The sequence below is a fragment of the Artemia franciscana genome, chromosome 20 (genome assembly GCF_032884065.1).
Source record: "Artemia franciscana chromosome 20, ASM3288406v1, whole genome shotgun sequence".
Lineage (NCBI taxonomy): Eukaryota > Metazoa > Arthropoda > Branchiopoda > Anostraca > Artemiidae > Artemia > Artemia franciscana.
Window position 1 is genome coordinate 24,968,311 of NC_088882.1, and position 18,867 is coordinate 24,987,177.

At 32.9% G+C, this 18,867-nt stretch overlaps 1 protein-coding gene across 4 annotated transcripts in view; it reads left to right on the forward strand.

Moving 5' to 3' along the window:
* The window catches only part of LOC136039951 (mitochondrial Rho GTPase-like), a 72,237-nt gene that overhangs the window by 33,633 nt on the left and 19,737 nt on the right, over positions 1-18,867 (forward strand). For all 4 annotated transcript variants that reach the window (XM_065723957.1, XM_065723958.1, XM_065723960.1 and 1 more), the window contains exons 4-6: positions 5,514-5,615; positions 6,471-6,512; positions 10,711-10,876. In XM_065723957.1, the coding sequence (XP_065580029.1) occupies positions 5,514-5,615; positions 6,471-6,512; positions 10,711-10,876 (310 nt within the window). The remainder of the gene's footprint in view (positions 1-5,513; positions 5,616-6,470; positions 6,513-10,710; positions 10,877-18,867) is intronic.

The following is an 18,867-nucleotide window of genomic DNA, read 5'->3' on the forward strand; positions in this document are numbered from 1 at the left end:
GTGATGTGATGATGGTGCCTTTCAAATACATTATCTGCGTTAAAATATAAAAATGTTCCTTCTTTTTTAAAGAAACTGGAATATATATATATATATATATATATATATATATATATATATATATATATATATATATATATATATATATATATATATATATATATATATATATATATATATATATATATATATATATATATATATATATATATATATATATATATATAATGCAAACGCATTGCATTAAAATCATACTTGAAAAAAAAACAGTTTTGGATACACACTTTTAATATTTCACCAAATGTGATGTGATGATGGTGCCTTTCAAATACATTATCTGCGTTAAAATATAAAAATGTTCCTTCTTTTTTAAAGAAACTGGAATCAGGAAACTTAAACTAGAAATAAATTTGGTAAATATTTCCAATAGCCATTTTTTATGTAAAGAGTTCTTTCGGTTGTTTTGCTCTGGTACGGGTTAATATCTGTTTGTTTTAAACTTTTATTTTACAATTGTTTAACTATTTAAAAAAGTTGTTTAACTTTAGTTTTAATATTATGCGCAAGGAACCATTTGTTAGAGGCTTTATATATATATATATATATATATATATATATATATATATATATATATATATATATATATATATATATATATATATATATATATATATATATATATATATATATATATATATATATATATATATATATATGCGGCAAAAAGTAAGCCTTTAAGCTAAATCGAAACAGCTAAGCGTTTTCGAATCTAATTATGTAAAGATGAATTCTATAAATGTTTAGTTCATTCAATTTTTTTTGCAATGTGTTAATATTTGTGATTTGGTAAAATTCATCATATTTAGTTTACCTGTTGTTGCTAAAAAGAAGGATATATTAACAGGATAAGCTTGTTTTGGTGTTACTTGGTTGCTTTACATTTGCTGTTTTTTTTTCATAGGCATGTATTTTGGGGGTGGTACCTGACACGGGGATGCCATTGATATTCTGTGGTAGCCACAACACTTGGCTGGGTAGAGAATTTAAAGTGGCGAAACCCTATAGGCAAGTGTATTCTCCTGATGAGCCCTTGTGTTGGGTTGTTGCCTCTGAATTATTTATCTTTATTATTTTTTCTATTGTTTGGTAAATGACGACTTATACTTATTGACGACATGACTGCCTGTCCATGGATTATTCTTTATGGTTGATTGTGTATGGCTATGCTGTTTGACCTATGTGATTGTATGGATGAGTAGGGTTAAGGCCTCATTCAAGTGCTGGTCTATAGTAATCACTAATTTAGGAAAACAGTCTTCCTTTTCTCCTTCTGTCTTTTTTTTTTTATGTGTTTGTGCTGTTGCATTTGTGATTTCTCTTTTCATAATATATATATATATATATATATATATATATATATATATATATATATATATATATATATATATATATATATATATATATATATATATATATATATATATATATATATATATATATATATAATGTTGTATTAAATTTAAATCCGAAGCACAGAAATTTCATCAGAAAAATCCCATAAGCTTTAAGACAAATCATAAGGTAAAAACTGTGGCTGCTTGACAGAATTGTGAATGAATTTTTTAAATCCAGTGTGATAATTTATATTATGAGGCGCTTTCTTTATTTTCTTTCTTTCTTCTTCTCTTTAAACTTTGGGCTTTTCAGTCAGGACTATTTAGTCCTCTTTCTTTATCTTCATCCTAAAGCGGAGTGAGGTTCTGTGAAAGCTTACTACAGTATTTCTTGAAGTAATTCCTTGCATTCAAGGAAGTGAACTATCCTTGAGCTGATTTTGAGTTCAATACTCTTTGTGGGGGTGTGGCCAACCAGGATTTTAACTGAGGGTGTTAATTGGTGGTGCTTGAGGCACTTCAAAAAATATTTTGAAGCGAACACTATATGCGTTTCACCACATTCAAATAGACAATGGTCATAAAATAGTTTTAACTTTTTATGTTACAGAATCTGCCATATGGGCAGGAGGGGACGAGGCAAGTTACATTTGGGATTTGGTAAGAAAAAGCCTGCATTTGAGGTTGCACAGACTCTAGTGTATATTCGGTCTAGCGTATAATTTGGTGGGAAATGGCGGAAAATTTGGCTTATTAGTTGTTACATAAGCCTCTGATAATCTGCATCGAGAAACATCTCTTAGGCAGATGGGACTCCTACTTGGCTGGACTATATTTTGTAGATTCTTAGCTATTTTACCTGCATCATGTTTACCGATAATACCCAATTGGCTAGGAATATAGTGGAGGTACATCTTTATACCCTTAGAAGCAACTGCATTTGCAAATATTAGACAATAAAAGGTGTCTTTGTCTAACTTATATTTTGTGGCCGAATATAGGAGCTCAAGGCTTGATATTCAGTCTGAATAAATTATAATTATATTTTCTAAACTGGAAACAGATGGAAAATTATGTACAGCATATCTCAGGGCCATATTTAAAGCATTTATTTCAGCTGACATGTTACATAGTTAATTAAATATTGTTTTACCAGTTTTACAAGGAAGATATATTCAAGATGGGACCTTAGTACCTACTACTGAACCATTAACAAAAATAGGGAAGTTCTCATTATTTATAATCTAGTCAAACATAGTACACTTTTTATGCACATACTGGACGGAACCGAGTTATTTTATCCAATCCAAGAAACGTGTGTTGGTTAGGGGAGTATCCAGTTCCGTGGGGGGGGGGTCAGGATAAAGGTGAGAGCAATAAACTAAGTAGGAACTGGGAATTTTATTTGAACTTTAGCAAATTCATAATCTAACCCTTAAAAACGGATGCATTTCTTAACCAGTTGTGCAGCATGCATGATCTATTAGCTTCAGTTTTTGAAAAACCTTTAATTAGGAGGACATTTCTGCTTTCATTTATAGTTGATAAACCACTCTCTTTGTGCAGAAACTTAGTATTTGTGCATATCCTTAGACCAAATATGAGTCAGATTCTATCATTTTGAGTGACTAAGCACTGTATAAAATGAGCCCATAATCAAGTTGACGCCTTATATAGCACTTGTAAAACAAAAGTAATGTCCTGTTAATGCAGCCCAAGGGTGTAGATAACAGTTTGTTTACTATTTTTATGTTCCTGTAGTTTTGTTTTTAATTTACATAGTTCAAATTTTTCTCTATTTTATTTAGTTTCGTATACATTTTTTTTAATTTAAGAGCGATACAAGTTCTTCTTGTATTTTGTTACTGTAGTGGTGACTGGTGATGTTACATTGCTTGTTAGAACTTGTACTATGCAAATTAAGTATGAAACCTCGTTTGCTATTGGTAAAATAAATTAATAAATAATTTATGAGACCAAATTAGCTTGAAAAAACGTGAAAAGGTAGAACAAAGTAGAAAAACTTTATTTTGAAAGTTTGTCTTATTATATTGTCCTGAGGATTTATACTTGCAATGGGGACGATAGAGCAGGACGATAGAGCAGAGGTTTCAACCGAAATATTTGTATTTTTTTCTATTTCTTTACTGGCTGTGATTTACCTTGTTCATCTCTGTCGTTGTGGTTTCTGGTTTTCTGTTTACTGGTTTTTTGTGGTTTCTGGTTTTCTCAGCTAAATTAATTTATTTATCGAACCATTCTGCATACTAAAACTCCTTAACTTGAGCTCTTGTTTTGCAATTTTACCATAATAGGTAAATTGGTCTGTTGCGTTAGCAAAATTAGCAAATGGTTTGAAATTAACAGTGCTCGTTTGCAGGAAAACTGATTTCGTAAAAATGAAATATACGGGATTTTATTGCTCAGAAGACCTTAATTGAAATTCATACTAGTGTTGACTCAAAAAGTCTAATTTGTAGGAAAAAAAACTGTTGGCAAATGCAAACCTTTGCCATTCTGGAAAAGCTAAAGATCTGTAATTTTTTAGTTGAAAAGAATGACTGATCTCCACTTGACTTGATCAATGACTTGATCTCCACTTTAGAATGACTCCACTTGCTCTGCAGAAAGTTAACTTTATGGATGTCTCATTTTAAACTTACGGATGTTCTCATTTCTTACGATGTCTCATTTTAACCCAGCTGAATAATTCAAGTAGAAGTCAGAGGAGATATAAAAAAAAAAGTATCAAAAACAGAAATGCGTACAGTTTAAACAGCAATTAACAGGAATAATTGTGGTAAATGAAAATATCTGAAAAATGTTTTTGAAAATTTTTGGTTGAAGGTAGAATGAATGATCCCCCTTAATTTACCCATTATATCTCTTGGTATAACAGGTATACAAGAATTCCCCTTCAAGAGTCCCTTCTGGATAATGTATTAACCTAAACAAACAGCGCAACGGCAAATGAAAGAAAGTGCTTGTCATTAAAATAGACCTTGTTTGTGCTTGAGTGGGGATTGTTTTTCCTTTCAATAATGTTTTCTAAAATTTTATTCCAAATAATAAGATTTCATTTAATTTTTCCTTTCAGTAAAGATCTTTAGTACTAATATTGACTGACATTTTTCAATTCACTCCTTATTCTAAGCTCATACAACTTTTGTGAAATACATTTAACATTCGCAAGCAAAGCCTTATCCAGGGGGAGGAGTTGCCTGTTTGAACCCCCCCCCCTCGATATTTTTGTCTGACTCATAAAAACGTAACAAAACGCGTATAAACGATTTTTTATGGATTTTTTAAGTTTTTTGTAAAGAGGTTCGATAGTCCGGAAACAAAATGTGTATTTAGTAGGTAGGGTAGTTGGCTTCTTTAACTGGAGAATGGTTATCTGTAGATGAGTTTTTTATGCTTACCACGCTATTTTAGCCAATGAATCTGGTCTGTAACTGGAAATTCGACAGGAAAAATTGTTTTTCATCAGGAAAATAAAGTATCATAATGAACTATAAAAGAAAGCTTTAATTTTAGCAAACAATATAAAACAATTATTGAAAGTTTAAAATAGTAGATATGTATAATTACCTTTTCCTTCTTTCAATAACTTGGTCGATTATTTGGTTAAGTGTTGCTAAATAAAATTTTTATAACAAAACCAATGTATGATTTTCACAATTTGGAGAAGTTTATTTCATAACATTACATTCCACAGAAATAACCACCTCTCCTTCCAACTGATTGCTAGTTTTACAAAATCTAAAAATGACAGTTATTATCGGTCAGTTGACAATAAAGTCAAATCTCAAACTATTATTTTTCCTATGGATTAATGCCCAAAAAATGAAGGCTTATTTCCTTTACTTTTCTCAATAATGAGATTAATTTACCCCCCCCCCCAAAAAAAAAAAAAAAAAAACACATAGAACATAAAAAACCTTCGATTTCAGATTCCTAAAAAAATAAGCTCTAGAAAACATAAATCCAAGATTGTTGTTGCTACCTGATCTGCATATTGGCCAAAAGTGTTTACAAAGCACTTACCCTCTGTGTCTCCTACATCATGCAGTAACTAGTCAATTGCAACAGTTAAAATGTATAGCTATTCATTTTCAGTGTTCTGCAAGAACGTTGAAGAACGTATCCGAGTTATTCTATTATGCTCAAAAAGCAGTTCTGCATCCTACTGCACCTCTCTACAATGCAGAAGAGAAAGACGTGAGTAATTTTTGGATTTATAGGATTTCACTATAGTCCATTTTTCTGCTTAATTCTGTGTATTCCCAAAACCCTATAAAGATTTCTGAATACTGAAATCCTGAAAAAGCCCAAAAGAACACCCTTCTTGAAAAGCCGGGTCACGGATCTTCTTTGGTCCACTAATAATACAGTTTGAAGCTTTTACGATCTGGTTCAGATAAGATGTAGCGTTCCTGCCTTATTGCTAATAAGCTGGTGGTAGGGGTTGGGGTTTTTGGAGGGCTATTACGATTCTCAAATCATACAGAATGCAAGTATTTGTATGATTACAGTTCAAGTAGGGTGTTTTTAAAAGGATGACATGTGTAAAGTTGTTAGAGCATAAAATTGACTTTTTTCAGTGGGAATAGTCTTGAGTTTACAAAAATAAATCTTATAAAATGTCATAGTTCATACAAGAAATTCAAAGGGTTCTCAACAAAGCAGATGGGGAAATTATGAATGATGTTTATTTTCATGCGCATAGCGAGTGGCTGTAGGGCTAGCTTAGGGTAGTCGTGTCCCCGATATTGTGCATCTCCTGAAGAAATGGTGTGTTTTGTTTACTTCTTTCAAATAAATAAATTTGATTTATAGTATATTCAAAGCCGACGTTCTTTTGCAGACATCTTTTATATCGTTGTATTTAAAAACCAGAGGCCAACACTTTCGTGAGCATTCTCCCGCTCTCTCTCCCCTCCCCAATCTGTGTCTCTCCTTCTCACTCATTCTCTATCAGATCTATCTTATTATCAGTCTTTTCCAATTTGCCTGTTAGTACACTGCAAACATTATTGTAGTTCATTCCGACTAATTTGGATTTTTCTGTTTTAGCTAACGCCAAAGTGCAAGAAAGCTCTGACAAGGATATTTATGGTAAGACATATTGCATGACAAATAGTCTCATATTGTATGAATTTGTATGACAAATAGTTTGTGAAAAAAATTCTGAAAGCTGTACAAGAGTGAATGTCTTTTGTGTGCCCTCCGACTGTTCTAAATTAAAGGAAATCTCCAAAGGCAATTTTCAATTAGTTTCTTGGTCAGGGCTAAAAGAGCTTTTCTTTTGTAACTGGAGGGAGGTTTTGGATAGGGAATGTGTTTTTCAGTGCATTTGTCAGAAAACTATCTTATCAAAATTATTAAAAGCGTAGTTAGTGACCCCCAAGATGGTAAATTTTACGTTATTAAAGATGGAGGAAATAATGTTTTGGCGGATCCTGTGAAAATTTCCCATATGTTTTGTGAATATTTTTCAAATATCGCGTCAAACCTATCACCGAATATTCAGCCACCAGAGGATATAAATTTCGAAAGGTTTTTACCAGCAGGTACACTTTATTTAAGGCTAATGAATTGTTATAAGGTGAATAATATTGTTCGTTGTATGAAGTCAAGCTCAGTTGGAGGTGATAAATTAAATCTAAAGGTAATAAAATATATTCTACCAACAATTTTGAAAGATTTTTTGGGATTAATTAGCTCTTGGTTTAAAGCTGGCATATTCCCTGATTGTTTTAAGACTGCAGATGTGACTCCATCATTTCTTTTCTAATTACGCTTCTTTTCTAAGTGTGTTCACGCAAGTTTTTGAAGTTCATTCCCATGGCACAAGATCAATGAACAAATTTTACGTTAATAATTTGGTTACGTCTAAGTCAGGGTTTTCTCTTATTTTTAGAGGGGCTAAGCTATGGAATTCGCTCAATGAGAATATCAAAAATAGCAATTTAAGTGAATTTAAAAGGCTGTTGAAGAATGAATTTTTTTTTAAATATGATTTTAATGATCGATTTAATAGGATGCTTAGTTGATAAATTAAATTGGTATTAAATCATTGAATGTAGGGATTTATTTTTATTGAGGTGTGTTGAGGAATTAGTTGAGTGTGGAGTATTAAGTGAATGGTAGCAGGGTATATGATGTTGTTATTGTGTTTTGTTTTTAAAACCCCTTCTGAGGTTTATGTCAAGTGTTCTTTTTTCGTTTTTTTTTTTATTTGTTTGGTTATCTCTCCTCCATATCATGCAGCAGTGGCATTTTGAGAAGATGTGCTTCTGTTAAGTTTTTTGTCAATAATTGTTATTAAATTAAAAAAAAAATCCCCAAAAGCCCCGACAAAATGTATCTTTGAGCTACGCTTGAAAAAAACAACAAAAATATACAGTCAGTAACTATTTTTTTTTTTGGGGGGGGGGCAACCAAATTTTGCTCTACAAGTGTTACTTTCATTCGATAAAGCATAATCGTCTTTTGCGATATTTTAAGTTCAATATCTATGAATATTGTCTTAGATATTGTCTTTTTATGTGGGAGGGAGAGTGGGCAAGTAATGAGCTAGGGGACACAGATGCCCCATCATTAATCAGGCTTATTTATCCTCTCATAGAAGTTTGAGAGTTTATCTCAGGGAAAGGGACAAAGAGTCCCCTCCCCAGCTAGCTGTGAACTTTAAACTAGTGATAAATTTTGCTGAATTAGAAAACTCCTGTTTTAAGAATTAAAATTTTGAAATGGAAGTGTGGGAATCTTGTTGCCGCTCCATGTCAGCAATTAATAGTAAAGTGATATACATGACAATATACAGTAAAGTAATAAACAAAAAATAAATTAAACTTACTGCGAAAGTTGGGCTATCTGTGGGATTTTAGCCCCACAATGTCCTACGTATCAGCCATCTGTTGTACCACTAGACCAAGTACGTTAAATATATGTCCAGTAGAGTGCACGCAAATGATACATAATGAAGATGGTAATTAATTAGTGGCACACCAATAGTGGTAATATAAATTCTAGTATATTTCTTTATAATGCAGTTTGCGACTTAATGGCTTATAGTTAATGAAGTCTTTGACAGTAAAGATGTTAGGTTATATAGCTTGTGTGATTGTTGTTTTGTTTTTTGTTTTTCTTTATATATTGTGTTTAATTTAGCTTAATTTATTTCTTTTTTGTCCAGAAAATTCATTTCTTTTGTGGAGCAGAAAATATTCGAAGTCTCTTTATTTTTTTTTATTTTTTTTTTTGTCCACTGCTTCGTTTAAAATATTAATTTTAAACGAAACAAGTTTTCTCCTCATTTAATTTTTTTAATTCTTTAAACAAGTGTCTTCTTTATATTAGATATGGTGGATACTTGTGGTTTGTGCCTCAGAGATCTAAAAAGACCCTGTTTCCATGAAAAAACATGAAAAGGTTACAAAAAGCAATCCTTGATATTGAAAAAAAACGAAAAAGCTACCCAGAGTCCTAACCGAGGTGGGGCCGTAATCGATAGTAATTGATCCATGGACATAAACACAGAAGCAGAATGGCTTTTTCTTCTTCTTCGAATGCCTATTGGTGCGTACACTAAATGTGTAGGACTGTCTTGATCTGTTTTGTTCAACCGTTGAGTCGGCTATTCTAGTTCCCAGTATGCTTAGCAACTATAATATTTGCAGCGGAGTCATATGTATCGTAATAAATTAGTTTTTATTTTCATGGCGTTTATCATTTGTTGAAATATGGCTCTTTTCTTCTGTAGAGAGAAGGCCCGAACGAATTTCTGGATAATTTAATTCCGGAATTATTGTTTCGAAATTGTTTAACGGTAAAAATCAATCACGCAAAAACACCATTTATGTCGACATTTTTTTTTTGTAAATGTTCAAGAAAAAGACTAAAATCCAAGCCAATCATGGGCGTTCTTCGTTAACAACGCACTTGATAAGTAGATGATTTAAATGGCGAAAACATAGACGTGTAGGATATTTTTCAAAGAGTTTACCTTACCAAAAGAAAACCATTTATTGCCCTACTGTTCATCTCTGATATTAAAATTGATTTTCCCTTTAATACATCCAGTTTTCAATCCTGACTTCGACCGGGCAATCATAAAAACTTAGTTCAAAATCGATGGGAGCCCAACTTGCAAGATATATGCACGGACAGGAACGTATCAAGAGGATGGCCTCGGGTCCTGGCCCTCCCCCAGAATCCTTATTTTCCGGGCACTTTTTACCAAAATTATCTAAAGAATTTTTTTTTTACTCTTCCGCCCTCTCGCGAAAAAAAAAATCCTGCATACGTGCTTTTGCACGGTTTACTGTTGTCTTTCATAGTTTATTTTTATTTTCTACATGCTTGTCTGTTATCCTACTCATGTATTATTCGTCCCAAAGTAAGTTAAAAGGAAAAAAGAACCAGGCTTGAAGTCGGAGTTGAGAAAATGAGCGCCTCGTTTTGAAGCTTATCGACATAACGTCGAGATAAACGGAGAAAAAAATGAATCAAAGAAATAAGTCACAAATGAGAACATAGTCACATATTTCAAAAAACGTGGTTTAACTAAAAAAAAGTAATAGCATGAGGTTTGCTGGCACAATGATTTGATGTGCGCTTAGGTCTTTTCGAATAATAGTGGTTTTTTCTTATGAAAAATGATTTTATTTTTATTTTTTATGTATATTTGCAGAAATTTCTAATCCTTTAATAGGTTGAGCAAAGCTCAGTCTTTTGTCGTGCGAGAAGAAAAACGAAGGCCATACCATTACTAATTCTTCCTCTCAAAATAAAAAATATGAGCAGTTCAGCTATTGAATTCACTGCTGATACATTAGTGTATGAGAAGATAAATTTTATCTATATTATGCACACCAGAAAATTGTCCTTAAAAGAATGAGGCAATTTCTACAATGAAAGAGGAAAGTCTGAAATTGAATTGGCTCATCAGAGGCTTGCAAAGGCGGATCTAGAGTAAAATCTTAGGGGGTGGCCAATATGACAAGGGTGCCAATAATTGACCGGATTGACAAGATTATAAAAAAAAAGGGAAAAACAGAAAAAAGGGCATGGAATGAGTGTACCAGAAGAAATCTTGGGGAGGGCGGGTCTCCCACTCCTTGGATCCTCAGTGGAGCCTTGATGTCTTTAGAATATAGTATTGTTTATTGTACCCGGGTCATTCTGTATAATGTCATTGGGACATAATTTCACTTACAATATACATGATTTTTTTTTTTTTTTTAATTTCTTCTTTTTTTACCTTACGGCTCAAAGATTTGTATGATACTTTTATGTATTTCTTATCGAGGTATTTGATATGGACAACGATATGGTATTAAACGATGTGGAGCTGAATGTATTTCAACATCGATGTTTCGGAGCCTCCTTAAATCCGCAAGCTCTGGATGATGTTCGAAATGTTGTCAGAAGCCAGACAAACGATGGAGTTAAAGATGGAGGAATTACTTTAAAAGGTTTGGTTGAAAATCGAATTATAAAACTGATTAACTCCTTGACAATTTGCCTACTTGAGTCCAGTGTATTCTTATGGGATGTCTAGGGTCCACTCCTCTGATAAGATACGAATCGCTAGTACTACTACTAACAACACGTCGTAGAACGAATCTACTTGAGGCCAACACAGCTTTACATGGTCATGTTTTACTCCAATATGATTAATAATTAGTTCCTGACACCCTCCTATAAAGTTAGTGAGCGAGAGCTTGGAGTAATGATGAGTCTTGCGTATTTCTTGCCAGTTGAAGGACGTATTAGCAGCTTAAGTTTCCAGTCTATTATTTGACAAAAGTGACCATGATTTGGTCTAAGAAGAAATCATCAAAGTCATTGACTCAATGAATTACTTTTTCATTGGTCAAATATTGCACAAGTCTAGACATACTCAAAGAGTGAGTTTCTGTTTCTAAGATTCAATTGGTGAGTATGTTACTGAAGGGTATGCAGAAATCGAACCTTATTGATAAAAACGCAACAAGAATAATATAAGTGCATACAGACGAGTGTTCTAAATTGATCGAGCCTATTTCTCGCTTTCTGCCTTGAAATTGACTTTCGATTCTACCCTAACACTATGAAGTTTTGTTTAATTATTTTAAGAATCCATTGGCAAAGAGAGGTGCGAACCAAACGCTCAAAGGGAGTAAATTTCTTTTGAGGTAGCTTATAGATTTGCTTAGGTATTATCATATTTTTGTATATACATTCCAATCTATTTGTGGATGACAGTTTTTAACTAATAGAGGAGCAATTCGATAGCTTCTTCCTTGTTAGTCTCAAGACTTGATAGCGGCCACAGGCAAGTGGCAAGACCGCTTGCCTGTGGCCGTGGTAACATAGGCTCGAATCATAGAAAAAAGTCTTTATTTTCTAAGGAACTCAAAATCCAATTCAAAATCAAACTGGTTCCAATTGGAAATCAAGAGGGCATAGTAGTTACAAATATAAAATGTACAAGTGTTTGCAAAAAAGTAAATGCTGTTTCATGATATTAGAATAGGAAGACTTAAAAGTCAAAAATAATAAATGTAATTTTTTTAACTCGTTTCCAAATGGACTAAAAAGCAGAAAAAAAATTTCTTTGATATTGTATGTTAAATGTATGCTTAGACAGTACTAAAGGTATACTACCATCAGACAGGAGAAACAGAACAACTCACACCAAAATAATTTTTCATTTGCTCCTTTTTTTATTTTAGGGGGCTGAGCTACAGCGTAAAGGTTTTTAATGAAAAAAAAATCAATGTTTTGAATTTTGTAGATTTTATAATTACCTTTTTGTGATAAATTGAGCCCGCAAGTAAAGCAAATACATTCTCTGTCTCGTAATCAAGAGTGGTATTTTTGGTCTAATAGCCATATGTTTCAATAGTAGTTTGGAATTATATACAAATTATGTTAATATCTCAGCAAATTTGTAATCTGTTTCAAAGTTTCCCTTGGAAAGTATTTTTCTTCGCACCCCTTTCTTTCTATGAAACTAAGGATCGAAAGACTAAGGGCTTATTAATTTTTTTAATCCTATTACCTTTCAAATAATCAAAACGAAAGTTTATAGTCTCAGAGTGGAATTAGAAAATACCCCAAGGGAGAAATTAAAGAACTGGCCTCGTCGATAAAGAACACGTATCTGTACTTATTTATATCATATTTAACAATAAGGTCGTATTTCTGCATTTCTTTTAGAGACAAAATCATCAATTGAATTTGTAAAACCGATCCCCCCCCTTAATTTCTAAAAATGCCCCTTTTTTAGTATTTTCACCCTTTTTCATCTTTTTTGGTATTTTTACCCTTTTTGGTATTTTTGCTAGAAAAAAAAATTCCCACTCTCCAAGATTTTGCAAAAAACATATTTTTTTCTCGCCTCTTCCTAGCTAATTTATCTACTATGGGCTGCCACTCCGTAGTAGCATAATATTTGTAGGCATGAATGTTTAATGGGTCAGGGGTAATAGGCTTGAAATTGTCGGTGCAGGATTTCGACTCTTGTTGATAGAAGATCATCGCCAAGTCCTGAAAACCATGTTGTGGCCAGGATTGTACAAAGCCTCTATTCATACTGGAGGTCCCAATGACTTCTTGCTCCCCGGTTCTAAGCCAGCTTAAGTGCTTCTGTGTAGACTTGAGAAGATGTGTTGGTTCCCATCCTACACTGGTTCTAGGGCAATTGCTGCTACTGAGCCAAAAATAATATCAATGATTCAAAGAATATGAAAATTGCAAATTGGAATGTTACGATGTTAAAAAATAATTATCGTATCGAAATTTTCACTGATGAATTCAGACGCTTCGAACTGGACTTATTATGAGTTTCATAAACTCATACCTCAGGGGGTAGGAAACATGAAATTAGGTGATATAGAATTTATTTACTCTGGCAGGAAGGATGGGGTGCATAGACAGGGAGTACGGCTCATGATGAATAAAGAAGCTGCTAAGTCATGTTTAGGTTGGGAAGGTATTAGTAATAGAATGCTACTCGCTCATCTTATGACTAAAAAGTGTGAGGTACCAGTTATAGTTGCATATGTCACTGCAGAACTGACTGACAGAAATAGTAGTGCCTCATATGATTTTTACTTTCAGTCACAAGAACAAATAGATAGGATCTTAGGTAGAATATGGTGTTTTTACTAAGAGTTTTTAACGCTCAGGTCGGTAGAAATAGGGATAGATGGTACCCTAGCCTTGGTAAATTTGTTGTTGGAAAGAAAACAGTAATGGCTACAGACTGCTGCAATTTTGTAAATATAACAATCTAGTTATAAACAATACAGTAGTTGGTCAGGGAATGGCTCATAAGTTAACATGGTATTCACATCGTGGTAAGACAGCTAATCTTATTGATTATGTTATTGTAAACCAAAGACTGTCAGGATCAATATAAGATATCAGGGTATATAGGAATGCTGCTATTGACGTTAAAGGTAAAGATCACCATCTAGCAGTGTCTATGGCTAATTCAAAGCTGAAATTTTGGAAGGGTTCCGGGAAGTTATGACGTTGGTAGAATCGAGGATGAGAATTTGAGAGAAACTTTCCATGTACAGTTGAATACTAAACTGTAGAGTTTAAAATTTGACAATGTAGAAGCTTATTAGAATAATTTTAGGGAAATAATTTGTGAAGTTGCTAATGGTGTCTTAGGTAAGAAAGTTAGGAACGCAGCTATGAATATTAGTGAAAATGCTTTATGTTTAATTAAGAGGAGAAGGGGCTTGTACAGGAAATGTCTGGGTGATAGACCATATGAAAGTAAGAGGAATGCAAAGAAAATGGAGAAAGCTTTAGAATATGAACTAAGGAGGTGTGAAGTCGAGGCCATGGATAAAATTGCCGAGGATCTGGAAGATGCTGCTAGACGGCATAATAGTAAAATAGTGTACTGACATATTAATAAATTGAGCGGGAATAGTCAATCTGGACTTGACCAAGTTAAAGATAGGAACGGGGACAGAATTAGTGATAAGGAAAGAGATAAAAAGGAATATGACTGAAAATTCTGAGAATTTGCCAAACTGGGACATAGTTACAAAAAAAAAGATGTAAAGAAAAATGAAAGCATCTGCGACAGCTTGGATTTGAAGGAAGATTTATTTTAGGAGGAAGAACTGGTTATAGTACTGAAATGATTAAAAGAAAATAAGACCCCAGGGGCTGATAGTTTGGTAAATGAGTTTCTCAAATATTCTTTCATAGATGAAAAAAGTCTGGAGGAATAGGAAGATAAGTCTGTGAATCAAGATTAGAATATCGGAAGCTACAGGGGTGACAGAGGTCAAATATTGTTTTGAAGTATGAGTACTCCGAAAATCGGAGGAGGTTATTTCCTTTATGTTTTCCAGAGAAATTGCCTATGGATTGTTTTTGGTACCCGACTGACTGACTGTATTTTAAACAGTAGGCTGTACAAAAGTATGGTTCAATCCTGCTTTCTAGGACTATAATGAGAGAAAGGTTGAGATGACTTGGGACACGTTCTCCTGATGAAGGATGACAGATTTCCAAAGATTGTCCTTTTTGGCCAACCATCTACGGCTAAATGGCAATTCGGTCGTTCTTGGCTGGGGTGGGAGGATGTTGTAAAGAACGATTTAAGGGAAACATGAACTTCCATGGGAAGTGTAAAGAAGGAGGCTTTGAATAGATCGGAACGGAGGAAAAGCGTGGGTAGCTGTGTTGGCCTCAGGTGGCTTGGTGCTGCGGTGAATCGTTAATGGTAGTATGTTTATCCCTATAAATAAAGAAAATACGTGAATTGTCGCGACTGGTAAGGGATCAATTTGATAAAAGAAGAGTAGCAACTTGTGGTCGTTAGAACGAAGATCATATTCTTCGTTAGGAGACAAAGGAATAGGTTTGCTTCAGTTATGGGCTCAGTTTGTCACAAAATTTTGAAGAAGTATAACCCCTTGAAAATTTGAAAATATTGATTTTTATTCATAAGAAACCGTTATTTCGTAGCTCATGTGCCTGAAATAAAGATAAAAGCATTAAGTGACAATTTGCGACAGTATTTTGGTACGAGGTGTTCTGTTTCTCCTGATAATGCGCCTTTAGTAAAATTTTAATAAATGTATCTATTTTGCATTTATTATTATTTGTCTTTATTTATTTTTTATTTATTATTATGTTGTATATTCATCATATTATATGTTTAATATATTATTATATCTATGTTTATCATACTATATAATATGCAATTTATTTTTATTTATTTGAGACTTTTGCACTGCTCTACCGCTAAAATTTATTTTTCCGGCAAAAATTAGAAAAAAAAAATCTATTGCGTTTCCTGATTATCACAAAGTCATCAGTGGAAAATAACTTACGTGTTCAAAGGAAACATCTATATAAGGCATGGTCTTTTGTACTCAAGTCAAGGCCAAGAAAATGGAATTGGATTCCTGGCCAGGTCACCATTAAAACATTTCCTAACCATATATCGTTTAGCATTTAATATGTTTTTTTTTAAAAATAGCGTAAATAAGTGGTGACGTCAGCCGTGACTAAGATAGCTATTTTTAATAAATGAATGTTAAATGTGGTTGAGGGACAAAAAAAGTGAAAGTTGAGAGCTTAAAGCAACAGTGAGACTTTCAAGAGACTAGCAAAGTAGTAATAAAAAAATATAAATTTTTGATCTAAACAACCGAAAGTATTTTCCTAATTTAAATTAATGATTGAGTCATATCTTTGCTCTTTGTCAAAAGTGTGATGTACATAGACAGATTAATAGGTATTTATAAACCTCTTTCAAATTAAATGTGGCGTATGCTTGAAATGTGTCTCGATTCATGACCTTTCATTGTTATTCCTGGCTTTCTTTTTACTATGAGGAGAGTACAAGACATAGTGAAATAACTTAATCATAACAAACTGGTTCTTATTTCTATTAATTGTTTCTTGGATGGTGGAATTTTTCTCAAAGTTTAATTAAGCTGTCATCTTAGGAAACTGTAGTTTTATTAAATGTCTAAACAAATAGAACATTTTAGAGTGTTCTGAAAATACAGCAATGAATTTTCCTGAATCAAGTTTTTTTTTTCTATTTGGTCGATGTCAAGCAGAAACCGTCTGTGTTTCTTTTTAAAACTTTCAGTTAAAACAAATTCATAAGTTTCCAATGGCTTAAGGTTGTAATGAGTATAAGTTCTTGTTATATGAACACGTGTTGATCTCCGTGACTCAGCTATATATGATTATTGAAACTATGCAAATCTGCTATAAAGCTTAAAGCAACTCATTTGGCATTATTAAAAAATATATATCTAGTTTGTTAAAAAAAATTACCCCTTTCAAGTGAGTAAATAGGCTTACCTGGTTTTCAAGTATCCTGTTGGATTACTAGGACACTTACAAGTTTTGGCACACTTTCTGTAATTACAAAATAATGCGTCTGATAACAGAATTTCCAGTCCGAACGGGACGGGAAGAGATTATAAGGAAAAATTTAAAGGAGGTTGAAACTTTATAGGTGGGGTAAAGAGGGAAGCGTTAATAGATTGGGGTGGAGGAAGAATGCTGCTGCGTGTCTCAGGGGGCTCGATGCTGCAGTAAGTTGTTAGTAGTAGTAATAAATAATAGAATTGCTTTGACCATACATTAAGGAGTTCGTATCATATATCATGGAAAGGGAAGAAAAGAGAAAGAGGGAACAGGTGATGAAAAAAGGGGAGGCAGAGAAAGAAACGAAATAAGAATGCGAACCGCAAAAATGAACTCAAGGTTGTCTTTCATTTCTTTAAATGCTTTATTTTTAATTTAACGCTTTGAATTGTGGATGTTGAACGTTAAATAATTGTAATGTAATTGTGATCTGGCAAAAATGCCACAAAAAACTCGATTAACAAAATTCTTATTCTTGTGCAAAATCGTCAAGCCAAGCTGTCTAAACGACAGTTGAAAAGAAAAAACAACACTAGTCAGACAAGCGTAAGTACCAGTGCTATAGATGCCTCCAAATAAGGACTAGGGACTTAAACCTTCTTACCTGGGGAATAAGGAAATGCATTCTAAATGTGTATCAATAGGAGAAATGATAAGAATTCTTATTTAAATCCTGATTACTCACCCCTCCCTTTCCCAATGGAAAAATTTCCTAGTGGTGCTATTTGCCAGTGCTAATAGCCTAAAATATAAGGAAGAGGGTGAGGGGTCAGATAAGTTCTTATTTTATCTTATTTTTTGTCGTTTCTTGCCTTACTTGCTTTTTATGTTGGTAGCTTAGCTTTTCGCTTTTTCAGTTTTCTGCTTGAGAATTCAAATATTAGATTGTATGCAAAATATTGGATAAGATTTTGATGAGTTGGTCAAAATTTTCGATTAACAGTAGTTTTGTTGAATAAGTTCTTAATTATAATTTTGCTACTTACAATCCAATATTTGAACTCTCGAACAGAAGACAAAAAGAGCGGGAAGCTACCAACCAATTCACAAGCAGTGGTACATACACTTGAATTCAAATAAATAACTTTCGATTTCCCTTCTAATAAAGATCTGGAATTATCTAAGGGAGTTATTCGGAGATAATTTCCGGGGGGGACGCCTAGACCCGCACATAATTTTTGAATTGAGCTATACTTTCGAAACTCGATTATTTGTTCATTTTCTCTTCATATCAAACTAAGCCCTTCTCTAAGAAAATTGTTTAAAAACATATCAAAAATTCATAGGGAAGTTAGAGTATTATTTGCCTCTTATTTGGGCCAATGTTTAAAACTGATTTAAGAACGGCAATTATCTGTTTAGCATTGAAGCAACTATGGGTTTAAATGAAACAGCGGAAAACGACCACATCGAAACAGCATCAAGTGTTGTTTCCCTTTTGTATGTATTTAAGGAATATAAGACCCCCCTCCCCTTCCCTCATCAAATGTTACTTCTAATTCTCCCAAAAGTTTTATCTGTGCATGGCTGTGATGAGGGACATGTTACTTCTTGCTGCCTTTGGTATGGAGTGTAATGATTTACTTCGACACCAGAGCCCTCTGAATTCCACTCATACGTTTTCTTTGTGCAATAGTTCTTTTGGTAAATATTCAATTTGTATTATATTGCTTATTTACAGGGGGATTACTAGTTTATTACAGTTTGTATCAGAGAGTATGGGTTACTTTTATAAGTTATCCATACTCTTTGGTTTGTCTAGTGTGTTGAAAAAGATTTAGATTGTTTTTTCTTATAAAATTATATAAAATAAAGAAAAAATACAAAACTTTAAAATATAAAATTATGAAATATAGTTTTTAGATTTTTATAATTTCACAGGATTTTAAAATAATTTTATAAACTTGTAAAATTATAAGATTATAAAAGTAACTTTTCTTAACATGTTCAGAGATTTTAAGGTTTATTTGTTGATAACTTATATAAGTCACCAATACTCAGTAGTTTGTTGAAAAATATTCAGATAGTTTTTCTTATAAAATTATATACAATGTAA